The sequence below is a fragment of the Ambystoma mexicanum genome, chromosome 2q, assembly GCF_040938575.1.
Source record: "Ambystoma mexicanum isolate Mex_15411 chromosome 2q, UKY_AmexF1_1, whole genome shotgun sequence".
Lineage (NCBI taxonomy): Eukaryota > Metazoa > Chordata > Amphibia > Caudata > Ambystomatidae > Ambystoma > Ambystoma mexicanum.
The window spans coordinates 1,084,544,602-1,084,563,618 of record NC_090924.1 but is presented as its reverse complement, the minus strand read 5'-3'; the positions used below and the strand labels follow the sequence as shown (position 1 = coordinate 1,084,563,618).

The 19,017-nt window shown below is 44.1% G+C and overlaps 1 protein-coding gene across 4 annotated transcripts in view; it reads right to left on the bottom strand.

Moving 5' to 3' along the window:
* The window catches only part of AKAP9 (A-kinase anchoring protein 9), a 2,953,299-nt gene that overhangs the window by 259,269 nt on the left and 2,675,013 nt on the right, over positions 1–19,017 (bottom strand). For all 4 annotated transcript variants that reach the window (XM_069648423.1, XM_069648424.1, XM_069648425.1 and 1 more), the window contains one exon: positions 2,385–2,567. In XM_069648423.1, the coding sequence (XP_069504524.1) occupies positions 2,385–2,567 (183 nt within the window). The remainder of the gene's footprint in view (positions 1–2,384; positions 2,568–19,017) is intronic.

Sequence of the window (19,017 nt, the reverse complement as noted above, 5' to 3'; positions counted from 1 at the left end):
CTGAGCAGTTAGGGCCCTAATACCTGATAAACCCAGGTCATGTGTTTGAGAGACACATAGCAAGTCACAATGTCATTTCTGTGTATTATTCTATGTACATATTCATTATGTGATGGATTGTTTTGTCTGCTTCCCCGCAGGTAATAACATCAGTTACTCAGCCCCGAGGAAGGCGGTTCTTTAAAAAGGCCTTACAGGTGGCCCGCCGAAATGTACCAGTGGTCTCATTTTGTTGAAATTCAATTCTTTATCTGTTTTCTTAAGACATCATTTGTGTTTGAGACCCTTGCACTAAAACAAAGTACTATGTTTACGTAGGCCGACCTGTATTATATATTTACATTATTTCTGCACAATTGGCAGATTTGCACTACCAAGAAGTTGCACTTGGTTGTTTTTATGCACTTGTTCCAGACATACTCAAGTATTTGTTCTAAGCACAACATTTCTTGCATATTGTACATGGTAAACTAGGATATTTACCAGAAAAGCTGATCTTTCTTGTCTTCTTGCATCTGTTGCAAAAAATTACTTCTATTACATTCTTGTTAAAAGCATAGGAGTTTGTGTATTTGGTATATGCATTCACTTTTGCCAAATAATAAAAAAATGGTAACATATATATTTTTCTCAATAAGTTGTGTGTGATGTGATTTTGCATTGCTTTGTGTCTCTCTTGGACAGTCTGGGTAGTTTCAAGTTTGGATATCCATTTGTTGCATACCAAACTAACTAAAATAAGTTGCTTTTTTCGAATTTACTCCTTTACAGCTTGTGTATTTTTTGTGTGAACGTAGAAATGATTGCTGCAAGATTATTTTGGTGTAGTATTTTCTTGTCCCTCTGGAGATTGTCTTCCCCTCCTGCAGATAACCACCCCCAGGGTCAGAGTCAGGTAGCTTCTGCCTTTCCCTGGTGACGTAGCAGAAGCGTCCCTCCAGAGAATCAGCGACTATGTTGCTAGATTCGTATATATATATATATATGTTAAAAACGAAAATGATGCCCTGAAACAAGGCAAAATCCAACGGGTTGCACTCCCAAGAGCAGCTGAGGCGTGGAATCCAGTCTCAGCAGGGAAAAGGCATGACAACTAGTCCAGGCAGCACGAATTTTTCTTCATTTATAAAAGGTGCAGCAGAAGGAAAATCCTGGATAACAAAACGACGCGTTTCGCGGTACACTGGCCGCTTGTTCACGTAGGTAGGAAATTACAAGGAAGAAGGACTCCTTATCAATGCTTTAAAACCTCTATGATACTAGTGCATAGAATGTCCCCATTCAAAAGGGAATACAATGTGGTGAACAAATGGCGGCCATCTTATAACAGTAAAAGAACAGCAATGCATAGCGACATGCAGTGTATTATATAGGTAAAAACACACCACAATCATAAAAGCATTAAACCAATGTTGTATGATTCAAAATATGACAGCAAGTGCGCAGATGTTGTAGTTGCATGGACTGAGGAGAAAATGGCAAAAATCGCGGGTAAGTGGCGGAAGTAGAAAAAATTATGTCAAATATAAGTTCAAAAAAAGAAAACATCACATTCAAAATGAAAATGTGTGTTTCAAAGCCATGATAATCCTAAAGGGATGTGACGCAATATAATATTATGTCTTTTTAAAGAAGATGCCGTTATAAAGCATCCACCATTAGTCTACATCCCAAATCCAAGATCCGCACTAATTTCTCCCGCTATTATAGCCATCTCCTCAACTCAGTTCCGACAACCATCCATCATTAATACAGTTTACTAGCTGATGCATGAAAAAATATGATCATGCCAAGTGTTCACCACAAGTCTCGCACAAACCTATATGCATAGTCATATGAGTTTAAATACTCATATGTACACAAAATAATAAACATATCGAGCTCAATAATACAGTGTTTGACAATATAAAATGCTTAGTGCTTTAGCAGCAATTAAAGTGCATAGTGCTTTAGCAGCAAAGGAGGAATTTAAGGAAAACATTGTCCTCTCAACAGGAATAATATTATGCCTAGTGCTCTAAGTCCATGGATGCACTAGTATGTTCATGAGTGTATAGTCAATATAAATCACAACATCATACAGTTTACCATCAAATGGATAAAACAATATATATATATTGATCTCTGTAGCACCACTTTGAGGCATGCCCCTCATCACAGTCCATTCCAGCCTATTTTATTTGAATGGTAAATGTTTGATATTGCACGTATGTGTATGTGTGTGTGCATAATAAGAACACTCAAATGGTTAAAATATCAAAATAAAACCTATACATAAACTGACAGAAATGCCAATTATTTTGGTCAGAGACAACTAAGGAGAGCTCAAAATTGGTTTCTTAAAGGCATACATCATCATATCAGTGTAAAGAGAGCAAACATACGTAGTCTTTAGAGGTACTTCTTTCCCTGTACCGTCTGAGCTCCTCCTCCAGTTTAATGAGAATATTCCTCAGGTCATTCTTTTCCTCTGTAAGTCTGCTGACGTACCCAGTCAGTTCTGCATTTTGCTTCAGCAGCCTTTCCGTTAGAGAACGAGGAGATCCCCCTTGTGGAGGCATCTCACCCTGCAAAAGTTAAGACCAACGGTAAGCTCAGACATTATTAGAGAAGACACAAAATTAGAGACCAAATTACATAACAACAGCCATCATTAAGAGTATGGTGGCGCAGGGAAAAAATGGCAGTAATGGATTTACCACACTTAGCTGGAGGTTTTCATCCACATTACCTCTGTAAAATGGAAGAGTTATTGCCGTCAAAATGACTGTCAGTGATAATTCCTTCAAAAGCCCAATGGAGTCCTAGTGGACTCCAAAATGTGGACTAACCTCATCCAGTTTATCACAGTTGTAAAGATGATTATGCTGTGGCCTTAAACATATTACACTTTTTAGAATGCTGGTATTCATAGTGGGCTGTACTGGCTCTTTAGGTTATGTGCTGCATGTTTGCTTCTTTTCTACAAATAAGAGCATTCAGCGTTTGTTCCCTAGATCTAAGGGCATCGGCACACCTACAAAAGTCAGAACTACAAGTACACAACCCATTTTGCACTGAGCGCATCCATCAACCACATGTGACTATACGTTGATTTGTTCATATTCTGCAGAAAATTGAAGTTAAAGGAACTTGCAAATAAATCACAGTATGGTAATCAACAAGTTGAGTATTTAGAACTATCAATACATACATTAACTGTAGTGAAACATATCCAGTTGCTTTTTTCATTAGAGGATGACTCAAAATCTAATGAAAGTTAAGTGTTGGAAGAGCTCAATATCGGTCAAACTATGTCGCTACAGGTCAAAATGAACATGAAATCAATATATACACCATTACCTCTAACTGGAAACGTAGTAGATAATTCCTTTGCAGAGGCCTAGGGGATTATGACACAATCTAAATCCACAAGAGTTTAAGGCACTAAATGATCTGTAAAGAGACAACACTATTCTGATAAAAAAATGCAAAGGCAGCAATGTAGTGGTGATGAATATAACACATTATATCAAAGCACGTTTATAACACCTGAACTCACCTGGCTGGTATGACAAATCAGGAATAACTGCATTAAACGGTTTTAAACAATTGTTAGCAATGCAATTGAAACATCAATGGTTGGTATTATTACAGATGAAGAAAATACTTTTCTAGGGAGTGCTTATCCAACTACACCCACTATATATTTCTTGCTCAAAATCCACAAATACACCATATTTCCATTTGTGAGACTGATAGTTGTATTAACTTACTAGTAGAACATTTATCTGAATATTTACTTAAAGCCAATGGTCCAGAGTTGACCATTATACATCTCATCTACAATGGGATAACTATAACATGCTAATGACACCAGAGGTAGTTGCAGAGATGCTGGACATAACTCTGAATAACAATAATTTCCTGTTTAATGGCACATTATATAAACAACTGACAACAGTAGCAATGGGAGCAAAATGTGCTCCTTCGTTAGCAAATCTTGTCATGGGATTCGTAGAACCAACCTAATGCTGTAGAGCAAAATAGTAACATCATTATAGTGATGATATTCATAGACAATATTTTGCTAATTTGGAACAGAGATGGGACTAAGCTGAAGGTATATTATGATTATTTAAATAAGAATGAAATGGGTATCAAAATATACGACTCACAGCAAAACCACGATCACGTTCTTAGATTTAGAAATGTTCAAACATATTGACAAATTGGAAACAAAAACTTACAGGACATCCACAGAATGCAGCATTCTATTCCACAAAGGCTGTCACAAGCAAAATGTGATTAACAATATACCCACACACAAATGTATCTAGGCCAAAAGAAACTAAATAAAGGTTTAGATTTTGATACCCATTTAATCACTAAGCGATTCAGAGAAAGAGGGTATGAAGAAAAAATAAAACACTACAAACTCGCAATTGAAGACAAAAGAGAAAATAAGATCAGAATTGTTACTGCCCGAAAACGAAATAATAACTGATGGAGTAATTTAATACATATTTTGGATACAGATTTTGAAAAGTATAGCCCCAAGTCTCCTATGGTCACATTCACAAAGCCAGAACTATATAGGATAAATGATCCCCCAGGCATTTACAATGTGAAATAATACAACGTGTATGGCTCAACCCAGAAAGCTGTGGGTTCTATAAATGTGGTATTTGTAACTACTGTAATCATGCACTAAATAATATGAACGAATATAAGGATTTATATAAAAACAAATTAAAAATAAAACAATTCATTAACTGTAACAGTACTTTTGTTGTATACGTGATTATTTGTTTATGCCATAAACTATACATAGGAAGCACAATCAGAATACTTAAGAGTTCAAATAAATGAACATCTTAGTATGACAGAGATTAAGCGAGGAACGTTTCCAATCAGGGGCACAGTGGTCAGAACTACAATGCTTTGAGATATCTGGGTGTTTACAAGCTAGGTCAGAAAGAAAGGGCGGGGGGACAGAGAAAATGCTTTAAGAAAGCAAGAAGCAAAATGCATATTTCTCTTCAATTCAACAAGAGTTGGTTTAAATAAAGATAAGGACCTGAATGTATTTTATTAATTGATGCAGGACATTATGTGAAGGAGCAAAATGTAATTCTGTTTTGTATTTGATGAAGTCACTGTGACATGAGGCATTGGTTGATATACAGTGAGACATTGTTAGGGAAAATTCTCTTATAAGGCTAATTTCCCAAACCTAGTGAGTCCCCCAGCAGCTTTGCTGGATTTTTGGGGTTTGTTTCTTCTCCTGCTAAGAGTGAGACTCTTTTCTTCCCACTCTTAGGCATGATTTGAGGTATGTCTGACTCTTTGTGTGCTTATGGGGTTTTCTTTCTGCTCCATAGGGTATAATCTATTTTTTATGTGTGTGTTACACAGCACCCTCAGTGCAGTAACACAGGGGTGTCATAGTGACCCCCAAACATAGACTCCATACCCTGGGACTGACTACTGTCTCCCAGGGCATGTAAAGTCACCATTGACTTTACTAGTCCTAAATTGTGAACAGAACCAGTACAAACCATCATATTGTGGAAGTACTGGAAGGGGTTAATTATATTGCCCCTGGGTCTGTTTTCAAGGGGGCACTATCCAGTCCCCCCTTGTCGAGTTTCTGGCTGGCGGCAGTGGTTACCACGCGTAATATTCCCCCGGAATATTCTCTATGGGATTTTCCCATTGATTTTAAACGCAGCACTTTTTGGTGCAATGTTAAAGATACTGCTGGTTTATTTATTTAATATTAAATTCACGGTTGGGTCTTTTTGCCAGAACTCTTTTCTAAAATGGCATTCGTGTCCATCTCTGTAACTCTCCAAAGAAGCCCTCCAAATGGTGCCACTCTGTCTGGGTTCCACAGGATGGGTGGGGAGGGGAATTGGCACCCTGGACTGTGTAGCCTTAGCAACTCAAGTCGCACTCTGTTCTGATTGGGCCAGTGGTGAGCCGCCCGGCTCACCACTTAGCATGTTTGAGTGACAGCTAGGCTGTTGAATGGGTTTTTTGAGGACTGGTCTTTGGGACTGGAACTTCAGAGGTCGCCACAGGACACAAGAATCCGAAGAGGGAAGAAGCTGAGCCATCTGCAACGACGACACCACAGGTGAAGCCCTGCTGCAACTACCTGACCACTTTCCCGACGACAAGAGAAGATCTTCTGCTGGACGAGTCTTCTTCCTCTGAGCTGGTGGGACCAACCAGTTCACCGTTTTTTGCCTTCCAAAGACTTCTCTTGGTCGAGTCGCCCGTGCCAAGCACCCCGGCTGCCGGATAGCCAAGCTTCACCACTTTGACCGCGGATAAAAGGAACACACCTTTTATCGATGAACTCGTTTTCGTTTCCTCCTCGACGAGATCCTCTCTTCCCCTGGTCGTAACAACGAACTGCAACCACTGCCAGGAACAACTGCCACCGCTGGAGCTTCCTCTCTCTTTAAGGTACTGTGTCCTGCCTGGCCTACCTTTCTTCGGTTTGCCCAAGGTGACCCTTAAATCCTTGGCCTGCCAACTGGGTTGGCTCCAGACCTTCTAACTTTACCTTCTTGAATCACCCCAACCTCTTTTGAACATTCTGCAAAGACTTTTAGTGCATTTTAAACCATGTGATCCTAGGCACATTTCGCTTTGCTCCCTTTAAAGTGGGCCTGGCCTACGAACTTTGGCTCTACAGTCTATACTGCCTTTATTCCCTTGCTGCGAACTCCTAAAAGTGTTGGGACCTGTTTTATTTCTATGCTCTGCCTTTTTCTCTCCCTTTAACTGAACTATTGGAGTGCCATCAGGTTATGCGCTCACATCTGTTTAACAAATCGTGGTGTTTTAATTCTGACTTGTCTAATAGTTATTAAGGGAGGTGTGTATACTTTAACTGCTGTGTTTTAACTTGCGTTTTATTTAGAGTGCTAGTATATTGCCTAAAGTGTGTTTTAAATAAATAATTATATACTTTTTATACAAAGCTCTGGTCAGTGTTTGTTTGCTCTACTGTGTTTTTAGCCCTATTGTGTATACTCTATATACTGCCCTACTTTTCTTGAGAGAAGTCTGACTGCTCAGCCACAGCTACCAGGCAAATCTGGGTGGTGCAGACTGCTACCAATTGGGTTTACTGCTGACTCCTGTAGTCTTAATCTTTTTGCAGTATTCCCCAAGGGAACTGCACAGGATTCTGCCTAACAGACATAATTGGAACCAAGGTCCAAGAGTTATAACTCTATCGTAAAGCCATAGCTCCCAACCTTTTTTGTCTCCAAGGCGGGTGAAAACACCCGATTTTCTTTTTGGCGGGTGAGAGGCCCATAGAAGTGAATGGGCGCCTCAGGGACTTGGCGGGTGATTCATCTGCTTTCAAGGCGGGTGACACCCGCCAAAAGCGGGTGAGTTGAGAGCTATGGTAAAGCACAAACTTACAAGTAGGATGGGGCTAGGCACGCCCCCCTCAAGATGGCCTCCTAAGAGCCTCCGACGAGGTGAAGGTGAACAGAGCCTTGTGCCTCTCTCCTGGCACCCCAATTCTGCACAATAATGGGGCTGTGAGCTTTCTGCGCGCATTGGCTACCAATGTGCGTATCTCTGAGCCTCAATGGTGCTGGCAGTCCAAAGACTGGATTTTATGGTGTACGGCCCACTCTACAGTAAGATGGCAGATCGGGTCTGTGCCCGCGACGGAGGACGAGCGATGTGATTTCAATGCGGCCGCGGCCAGCAGCTGTGGTTAGAGCCGCCTGTGCATGTGCAGCGGATGGCCACACCCAGCGTTTGTCATCCTGGAGGGGAAGCAGACCTGCACGGGTGTGGAAGTACGCAGGGGTGCGGGGCCCTCCAGCCGCGTGATGATTGAGGTCCCCCCGGGCCTCCCACCTGTGGCTGTGACCTCCATGGGAATATCACCTCAGACGCAGAGACACTGCGGTGCCTTCGGCGCTGTGAGCGTCCATATTGCTGCTAGAGACGGGCCTCTGCAGTGGTAAAGATGTGTGGGCCTAGGCGCCTGGTAGCAGTGCGCCACGGCCCCCAGAGCTGAACCCGGCACACTCCTGAGTAGAGTTTGTAGCTCACGGGGCGCGTGGATGGCGCTGCGATCCCACATCAAGACCCATACATAAATGCCTAGCCCGGTGTGAGCTGCCCGGGTTACTGTGGCTCCTGCATCACACGTACCTGACGCCGTGGCATGATGCTGCTATCTCCAGGCTTCGGGAGAGGGTTTCTCCGGCGTCCTAGCTGTTACTGCGGATGATTCAGCAGGGGTGTCTTCCGCCAGTAATCTGCACTCACTGATATGGACTTTTCAAAGGCAATAACTTTAGTTTCTGGCAGCCTTTAAACCAGCAGCAGTGCATCTTGTTGCAGACCTTGTGTACTCTGGGTGGAGCACACTTTACATGGGGCAGCTAGGACTAGCATGATCTGTGACTTCCCAGAGGTGTAGGTGTGTTCCTCTCATGAGCTTTGTGACTGCGGGCGACTATGGGGCAGCAAGGTGGTACCGCGCAGACAGAGGGTTTTTGACTGTACAATCTTAATGAGCTGCATGTCACAGTTCTGTCACCCTAAGGTGAGAGGTAACAGCTCTAGCTTTTCCATCGTTCTCCACTCCAGTCTTCTACAGCGCCTGAGTGACCATCAGTGTCACCTCTCCAACTGGGTGACTGTGTGTGGTGAAGGCCCGCGCCATCGGAAAGCAGGTGGCAGTATGGCTATACTAATACCCTCTGTGTGCTGCATGTTGTAAGGAGCCATGGCTTCACAGTGTGTGGCCCTCTGAGTGTTGGGGCATGTGGACTTGTGCTAATACAGGGCAAACCCTGCCACAGAAAATCTTTGGTGGGTCTGTGCTTGGATCCCCATGTCTCCTCTGGCCACGATGGCTAAATCACCCAAGCCAGGCAAGCAAGGAGATATCTTGACGATGCTGCACCCTGCTGACAAGGTACAGCGTAGGGAGATGGTGACGGCCCAAGTGCATGGGGCTGATCCGCTTCCAGCTATGCTCACGCACATGTCCACCAAATCAGTTTTGCAAGACCTGCTGGCAGAAATTTGCAAAGGAAATGCATAAAAACACAGAGGAACTCTCCCACAAGATTTTAGAACTAGATAGGAGGGTCTCGGAAGCTGAGCACCGGGTTTCAGAGGTGGAGGATACCTTATGCGAACAATCCTCAGAGGTGGGCGAATGTTCCAACAGACTGGAGGCCTTGGAGGTGCCCTGCGATGCACTGGAAGATGAGCAGGAGGATGGGGAGAATCGATCCTGCAGTATTAGCACTCACATTCAGATCTGTGGCATCTCTTCAGGCGCGCAGGACTAAACTCCCCAGATTCGTGGCAGACCTATTTCGATTCATCCTGAAGCTACCCAATGACTCAGCTATTGAATTGGATAGGACGAATCATCCCAGGGACGGTGCTTCTTCAGCACAAGACAGGCCCCCAGATGTACTCTCACATGTCCACTTCTTCAGAATGAAGGAATGTATAATGACAGCGGCCCAACCCTTGTTGACCGTTTCTTTTCGTAACATGTCACTTTCCCTGTACCAAGATCTGTCTTCCACAACTCTGATGAAGCAGAGGGTGCTCCAACCACTAACTGAACAGCTGCGCTGCAGAGAAGTGTCCTACAGATGGTGCTTTCCTACCACGCTTTATTTTGCTTAATAGTAGAGGCGATGTACCATTCAGACGCTGAAGGAGGCGGAGGGCTTGATGACTACTAGGGAGGTAGGGGGAGGAGAGCATGGAGTGGAGGGGTGGAGTGTGCTTCCAGGCCCAGACTCCTCACAAAAATGGATGAAGGTGGCCAGGGGGAGGAGGGTTTAAGGTCCAGTCAAAAAGGTTTCAGTAATTATACAGTGTGTTTGGGAGTGCTGGAGGTTGAATTTGTGCTACTTGTAGGTGGGCCATCTTGTCCTGAGCCCAAAGTTGTGCTGAGAGGGTCGGGTTGTTGCAGAGGGGAGGGAGCTGAGGCACATAGGGTACAATGTTGGAGTGTTAGATTGCCTTCCAAGTCAGATTCCCCTGTGGAGATAGAGATTTTTGCTCCTGTTGAGCATGGTTAACTGTTGAGTAAGGTGGGGAAGATTGATTGTGGGGGCACGGGGGGGATTTATATTGCAAGTGTTTACTGTGGGACTGGCGGTGGATTACATTTCCAATGAAAGCATACATCAAGATTTGACAGGGGAGAGGGCATGGCCTGAATATTTGAGGTTTTCTGGATTAGGTAGCAGAGCTTCCGGGGTTGGAGGACCCGATTGTGATGGGCACATGGAATGTGCAAGGTTTAAACTCCCAGAGGAAGAGGCAATCTATCTTAAGTAAGCTGCAGGATATGTCTCTTTCAATAGCTTTCTTACAAGAGACGCGAAAACGATTATGCACTAGAGCGTTCCAGAGACAGTTCTTTGCTTCTCGTGGTGAGAAGAAGCAGGGGGGTGCGGGGGGGAGGGTTGGCGCTGGCACTAATTGGCGAGCCGGTCCAAGATTAAGATCCTGCATGACCCTCAGTTGAGATTTGTGTGGGTGAGGTGATTGCTTTGGGAAAGCCTATTTACTTTGGTTTCTCTGTATGCTCCTAATGCTGGACAAGATGGATTCCTGGAAGACTTTCTCCTTCATGGGCTTCCCTTCGCAAAGGGGCAGTTATTGATAGGGGGCAATTTCACCCTGGTGCCCAATCCTCCGGTGGACAAAACCCTGCCTGCTATCAAACTAGATTGCAAGCATGCATTAGCCTTTGGGTCTCTTCTCTGAGAATTGGGGGTGGTAGATGCTTGGAGACTGTTCCAGGGCGAGGAGAAAGACTACTCTTTTCATTCCCATGTTCATGGAGGCTTCTTCAGATTGGATCTCTTGCTAGTACCTAGTGCATTGTACCCCTGTCTTTGTGGGGTGGATATTGTCACCCGGACATTATCAGACCATGCCCCGGTGTTGCTTACCATGTCCATTGTGGGTAAGCCTGAAAGACGACGACGCCCACAGAGGCTGTACGATCCAGTGCTGTGGGACCCGATAAATGTGCCTCGAGGTGGGTGAGGCGATAGCCCATTATTTTCAGGAAAACAATATCTCTGGTCCTTGCCCAGGGATTGTGTGGGCCGCTATGAAGGCAGTGGTTCGGGGGGAAATAATTAGTAAATCTGCAGCATATACTAGAGAACGGTAACTAATCGGCTGAATCTTGAGAGGGGTGTCAAACAGGCTGAACAGGAACATAAGAGAACGGGGTCGAGGAGGGCGTTCCGGGCTCAGAGGGTGGCATGTAAGAAACTTGAGGAGCATCTTGCTGATAGGACGACCAAGGCAATGTTAAAAACTAAACAATTTTATTATGCAAATGGATATCGGGCCAATCATCTGCTGGTAACCAAATTAAAGAAACTTCAGTCTCGAAACGCAGTGTTGGCCGTGCAGGACGAGTGGGGGTGTGCTGCAGCGGGGGGATTCTGATAAGCTGAGGATATTTGAGGCTCACTTTCCAGCGGTGTTTCCAGACCATGATGGTCAGACGGCTGATCAGGCCCAATACCTGAGGGACGCTGATCTACTGAAGCTAACAGTGGAGGAGTGCAAGTCCCTGGAGGTTTCGATTGCATCTGCGGAGGTGGAATGGGCTATTCAAAAGTGGAAAAATAATGTCCCGGGTCCGGATGGGTTTACGGCTTACATTTACAAGAAATGACACCCTCTTCTGGCTTCCCCACTGATGGATCTCTTCAACTCATCTTTGGTGTCTGGGAGGGTGGCCCCCTCTATGAGTGCCTCTACAACGGTACTGATCCCAGAACCAGGGAAGGACTCGACACTGTGTTATTCGTATCGCCCCATCACACTTACTAATATAGACCCAAAGCCCTTCTCTAATATTCTGGCCCGTTGCATGATGGCGATACACTCCAGGATTATAGATGGTGATCAGACAGGATTTATGATGGGTTGTCTTGGGTTTCCTGGAGGTGGGGCACCGCTCATGGGCTCAGTTGGGGGTTTATTGTGCTGGATGTTCATAAAGCTTTTGAAAGGGTCGTTTGGGAATATCTCTGGGGGTTCTAGAACTATTTGTATTTGGCCTGGGATTTATCAAACAGGTTATTTACCTCCCTTCACGGTAATGGGCAGCTGTTGGCCAATTTGCCAATAACCAGGGCTTCGAGGCAGGATTGCCCGTTATCTCTGCTGTTGTTGTTTCCGCTGAGCATAGAGCCGCTTGCCTGCCGTATCAGAGCCAACGCAGGCATAGAGGAGAGTGGAATTGAGGGAGTAAGTTACAAGGTTTCATTCTACGCAGATGACATCCTGCTCACACTGCAAAAACCTGCACCTCATTGGCTAATTGATTATGGGAACTAGAGGATTTTGGTCGGATCTCTGGCTTTAAAATAAATTTTGACAAGTCGCATGGGCTGGATACTTCCCTGAGTCCCTGCAACAGGGACCTGAATGAAGCTCTGGCCCATTTAATGTGGCTCCGGGATCATACCCTGTATCTAGGTGTCTGTATCCACAGAAGGATTTCAGAGGTCTTTCTCTGTAATTTCCCACCCCTGTTCCAAGAATTGTCTGATGATCTAAATAGGTCGGGTTGGCAGGAAACATCCTGGTTTGGCAGGATTGCAGCGGTTAAAGTGAACCTTATCTTTCGCTCATTATACCTCTGTTTAGCACTGCCTGTTCAGATCCCTGATGTGAAACTTCGCACACTGCAAGGGAGGAGTGTCAAATTCATATGAGGGAATAAGCGGGCAAGAATCTCTAGGAGGGTGTTGGTATAGGCCACAGCGGTGGGTGGTCTAGAGGTCCCCAACATAGTTCGATACAATTTAGCGACACAAATTTCACACATGGTCGCTTGGAGCAACAACACGATACAACCGAAGTGGAAAATAATTGAGCAAGCCCAATTGGCGGTATGGTGGATTCATCTTCCATATGTAGAGAAGAGGTCCCTGATGTCGAACAGGGCCCTCTTGCACCTACATGGAACAATCCAAACTTTCAACCAGGATATGACAATAAGATTTGTGTCATGGGAGTCCGGGGAGTTGGTGACTCTGCAGCAATTGTACAGGGATGGGTGCCCACTGACCTTTTAGGAATGTATGGAAACCTTTAACCTGCTCGAAACAGAGAGATTTTGATATGCACAGTTGAGACTCTGGAGTCCGTTGTTCACGGGGGGTTTTCTCGAGGCTGGGTCTCACAGCTATATAGGCTGTTTGAGACGGGGGCGCTGGTGGTGCACTTGCCATATATGAATTGGTGGGAGTAGGATTTGGGAGGCCAATAGAAGATCAAGTGTGGCTGATAATATATGGCAGAGAAAGTGTTTTGATACCTTTTATAAACTTTTGACAAAGTTTGGCTTTGCCACTGCATGTTCACATTAACACTCCGAAGTTCTGGGACAAGTTTGTTAGATTAACTTGTCCCCTGACACTTGGAAATGTTAATTGAAACCCAGACATCGTACCTTCATTTTTTCCAGCTTCACTAAACTGTATGAAACTTTCGAGAACATTTGGGCACAAGGCCCCATACATCTTAGGGATGGACTTGAAGTTACGATTGTATCTCTGTGGACCTGTAGTGCTTATACTAATCTGTACATTCCTTTTCAAGGGTTTGATATTATTTTGCCCTACTCCAGTGATTGTGTATATGCATCTATTATTAGTGTTGTGTGATTCTATTACCTGTTCATAATCATCTTTCACTGTGTCATTTGGCCATAAGTAAAATAAGTATTGTTATACCTGATTGTCTAAGTGTGTTCCTTGACTGTTTCACTTTATGTGCTCATTGTGGACCCCTTACAAGCTCACCCCCTCTTGAGACTTAGCTTAGACCACTCGTCCACCTACCTTGAACTGGTTTGGCTACTGCTCCCACAGTTGTCCCTGTCACAATACTAGGCTGGCCTTCTACACATCTATCCATGAGGCAAGAGTATAGAAAATCAGTCCCAACAGTGCCCCTTGCATCCCTGGTGCCAATATGTGCATAACCTTCAATACAACTCCTTCTATGTAAATGCTCCTCATATACACTCATTGTGGGCATCCTGGAAACCAGACCATGTTTTGCTATTTGGTGGGCAAATTAGCAGATACCTAATTTGGAACCGTGAGTGACTTATGACCTCCAATGTTTGCTCATAGTGTTCTTTTGACATTCTTAACAGTGAGGAAACACTACTACTTCCCCTTATCCGCCTCATTTGTCCAAATAATTATCTGCACTGCAAATCCCATTAAGAAGCCTTCCAGTTGTAGCAGTTTTGCTTTCAATTTCAAACTAGTTTTTATCATGAATCTCTACCGCAACGGAAACCACAGTAGATAGCCTTTTAACAACTGAAACATATTTGAAAAAAATGAATGACTTGCAGGTACTGCATATGTGTAATGCAAACATATTGATATGGGGTAGCTATATTATCGTACCTCACTGAAAATGACACAGACATGAATATTTGGGGGAACTAACCATTAAGTGGGAATAATAAACTAACTATAAAACTGCATTTGCGAAAACATTTCTGATCTACAAAAACAAAATGAACCTCGAGCTACAAGTTCTCTGACATCATAGCTGAAAAATGCCAGCACAAGTCTTATACATACACAGCACATCAGTAGTTAAATACTGTACAGGCATTATTCCTTATCAGACTTTGTTTCATTAAGCAGAAAGCCATGAAGATATTTGCAGACCATTGGTAGCTATTCTGAATGCATGGTCATATTTACTTTGCAAATGCAGCTTACAAATAAGGTAAACTGCTTTGGGTGATATACAAATACTGCTCCACCACTGGCTTCTCGTGACTGACAAAATTCCCACGTTAGTAAACTGCATTACATGGTTTGCTTTTCCCACAAGACAATGCTAAGTTTAGCAGTGCAAAAGCAAAACTTGTGAGAAATGTCCAGATATCACAAAAAGGCAAGCGTGGCTGATGATGCAGCACCGAGACATGTAAGTGATGGAATAAACTTAACTTATCCTGCTCCACCGATGATGTGGGGCGCACTTGTTGACAGGGATTCTAACATAGTGTGGCCTAGATATGCAATGCATGTAATGAATTCAGATGATATGTAATTGATCCATTCAAAGTGTTTACTGTATGTAACTATATAACATTATATATATATATATATATATATATATATATATATATATATATATAATATAGATATATATATCACTGAAAAAACTTTGTTAAAAGGGATGTTATGGTTAAATAGCACTAATAAAAACCTCAGAAATGCAATGCAAAAACATTGTTAAAGGGACGTGGTTACAAGTAAAACCGAAAAACATCAGAAATTCGCCAGTTATGGTAAGCTAAGCAACCATAACTCCATGCGCCGCCACACCAAATCCAACCACTGCAATGCTCTCAGAAAGGTTGTTCCTTTCTTGGCAAGTAATAGGCTGTCTTCCTCCACCTCATCTTCCTCAACCAATACTGTAACCGCACAGCCTACGTCTGTGGGACACAAAACCCACCAGCTACCTCGCAAGCAATAAAAGAGGCTGTTGATCCATATCTTTCGAAGACAACAGTCCTCTGCATATACTGCAACACACCACGCTGCAGGGGGAAGCAATTTCGAAGTGCTTTTGAAGCTGTAACCAAAGAGCATGAGAAACACTGCCCCCTACATTAGATGTAACACATGCGGAACATCTCGCCCTGTCCACCTGCCCCTCCATATTAGTGCTTGGGGTCTCTTCCCTCATTTCCCTCCCCACCTTACGTTCTAACCTCTCATGCAAAAAGAAAAAATACAACAAAAAACAACAAAAGAAAGGTTCCTTTAGGAAGCACCTTTCACAGTTAAAATATAGAAAGAAAAAACATAATCTTATAGACTCAATCAGATTTTCCAACATTTCCATTAGCATTTTGTGTTATGCTAATAAGAATAATGTGGCGTTCATCCCCCATTCCAGGAACTGAAACGGGGATAACTGCCTGGCAGCCCAAGTTATCGGGCCAAGTGAAGCCAGGGCAGAAGGAAAATCCTTTTCCAAGATGGCCACCATGGAAAGGGAAGGCGGGGCTCTGTACATAGCCCCTCTTCCCCTTCCATGGTAGCCTGCAGAAGGCGAAGAGAGCACCCTATGACCATATTACCACAAGTACATTTTTTTGTCCCTTTCAAACCCATTCCTCTTTCGAATAACTTTACCACATAGGCAGACATGGCCACTTTAACCCCATTTGTCGTCCCTCATGGTCATGGCCAGTAGCCACATTGTCCGGGTCATGACCTTATGCCATGACCACCCAATCCGGCCTACCAGATCGGGTGTTACTGCTATGATATAACCAATGTACAGAGTGCACTGTTATCTGTGAGGGCATGAGGTACACAAAATCTGAACCTAAAGTAAAGAAAACTGAAGTAATACACAGAGTAAATAATTGTACTACAAAGAGGATGATTAACAACAGTCTGCAACTACAGGATCTAATGTTGTGCGTGAACTTATGTGTTAGGAGATACAGTCAGAAAGGCGAACAAATGTCACAAAGGCACTGGCAGCCAGAAGCGGGGCACAAAAACTATAAGTTGTGATGAATCATGGAATGAGGTCACTTCTCCTGAGGGGGGAGCCATTCCCTTTAAGTCTAGGGTGGTGCAGCTGCTACCCAATAATGCGAGTGGACCTCATAGGGAGGAACCCCCACCCTGGGAACAAGGACGTACATCTTGGGGTTAACCTAGGTAATAATAAAACATCTCCACATTTGATAGCCCATCCTTCCATCCCCAACCTTCTAGTTGAAAGCAGAACCATATACTACTGTGATGCAAAAGAAACAAATAGCCTCAAAAACACCAAGACTAGGAAGAACACAGAACACACAAAGAATGCTCCAAATACTGCCACTGAGAAGAGATGGCCCAGAGAAGGCAGAGATCCACCTGTCAAAAGTAACAAGGGACTTCAACATTATGCCCCTCAAGAAAGGGCTACAATGTATAAAGACAAACAATAGAAAAATGTTTGGTCAATCCCAGCACGGAGCTCAGCTGCAGCGCCTGCTGGGAGAAGCAACAGACTCAGAGAGGGTTCAGTGGGGGAAATCCAGAGTCTGGTTTTTGAACTGAGGAGAAGAGGAAGCGACGATGCCAGCAGTCAGCCGCATGAGTCCTCACAGGTTTTAAACAATTTGTATTGGTTTTTACAACAAACAATCAACATTCAACAAAACCAGCAGTACTTATATAATACTTTAGCATCATGTACATATCGTTAAGTATCTACTGCTTACCCCTTATCCTACCCACAACTCGAGCCTACTCCATTTCGCATACTGCTTCTCTTCCCTCCGGGAGAACCTCCCCTACTGTATTCTCAAAAGTTTAATGATCGCTTGAACAGTCCTGGGCGGACCCATGCAATGTGGCCACCAAGTGTTTCCAGGCCGCCAGGGTTTCTGCCCCCCCCCCCCCCCCCTCCTACTGACCGCTTCATGCCATACTGCCGTTTCGGCTTCAGTCCATTTCTGGAGGTCATTCCACCAAACTTCTACCTTCGGTCTGTTACATGCTTTCCATCCCATGGCAATTCTGCGCTTGGCAAGTATAAATGCCAAGTCCTTAAGCTTGCTCACATGTTTAAGTTGGCGTGGTCTAGGGAACCCCCCTACCATGCATGCCCACACTGATTCAACGTTAAGCTTGATCCCTTTCTCATTTAATTGGTGGGCTACTCCCCCCCCCCCCCAGAACTTCCCAATTTCTGGACATGCCCAAAACATGTGCGTCATCCCTGCATTTGGGCATTTGGGGCATGTTTGTCGTTCAGCGTTCTTAAACCGAGCTATCCTTTGGGGGGGTCATGTATGCCCTGGGGGTTACATATAGCTGTATTTGTTCTAGACTTGCGTTCCTAGACACTTTTTCATGGTACCCTTGAGCCTGTTCCCATAGCCCGTCACTCATGAGTTCCCCGGCTTCCTCTTCCCAGTCTTAATTGGGCCACTTCCTTTCCCACCCTGGACATCAGCAGCTCATAGATTCGAGAAACCTCATGCCCGCCCTCTGCTATATCATATATCGTTTCTATAGCCATGTCAGGTTGATCTTCCAGTATTATTTCAGACCATGTCTCTCTGATCCGCCGTACCATTCTAGTATAAGTAATATACTGCCCTACATGTAAACCCGTTTCTTCTGCCAACACCCCAAACTCCTTTATTTCCCCCTCCTGCCATATGTCTCCCACTGTTGCGATCCCCACCGGTTCCCAGTGCCTACAAATAGTCTTCCTCAGTTGCACGTCTCCCCCGGCCAATGCCACTAGCTGAAAGGGGCCCCTAGGGGACCCTGACGTCTATGGAAACAAGGCGAGTCACCACACACGATAGATACACCAGACACAAAGTTGTATTCCCAAAGCTAGGGTTTATTGCAAAACAAAAGTCTCAGTTGGCCAACTCGGTCTCACGCCCCACGACGTGTATCTCAAGACCTCGAGGGACGCAAGAGAGTGAATTACGTACATCAGTTACATATATACAAAATGCATATCAAACAATCAGCTATGACATGTTTAACACCCCCCCCCTTTATTGGGTTTCTTTGAACTTGGTGTGATGATGGACATCTCCGACCATTATGACACCTTCAAACATCTATTCTAGTAAAAATTTGCAATTTGTGAGTGCGAAGGCATCTTTCAGTTGTTGAATAGAACACAGCATTTCTGTTCTTGGAAGCGAGCTACATACGGGGGGGAAGAGTTGCATTCCGGACCTTGCTATCTATCAGGTGCTATTCGTGTCCTGGGAGCCGACATGCTCTAGCGGGCTCAGCAAAGGGGGGCTGTAAGAAAAGCATAATTCAAGCCTTTAGCAGGATTATTCTAACATATTCTACCATATAACGAGACTGGCTGGCAGCTGTGAAATGATTAAATGCCCTGCAGCTTTGCTTCAAGGCTACATTCGGGAGGGAGCCGGGTATTCTT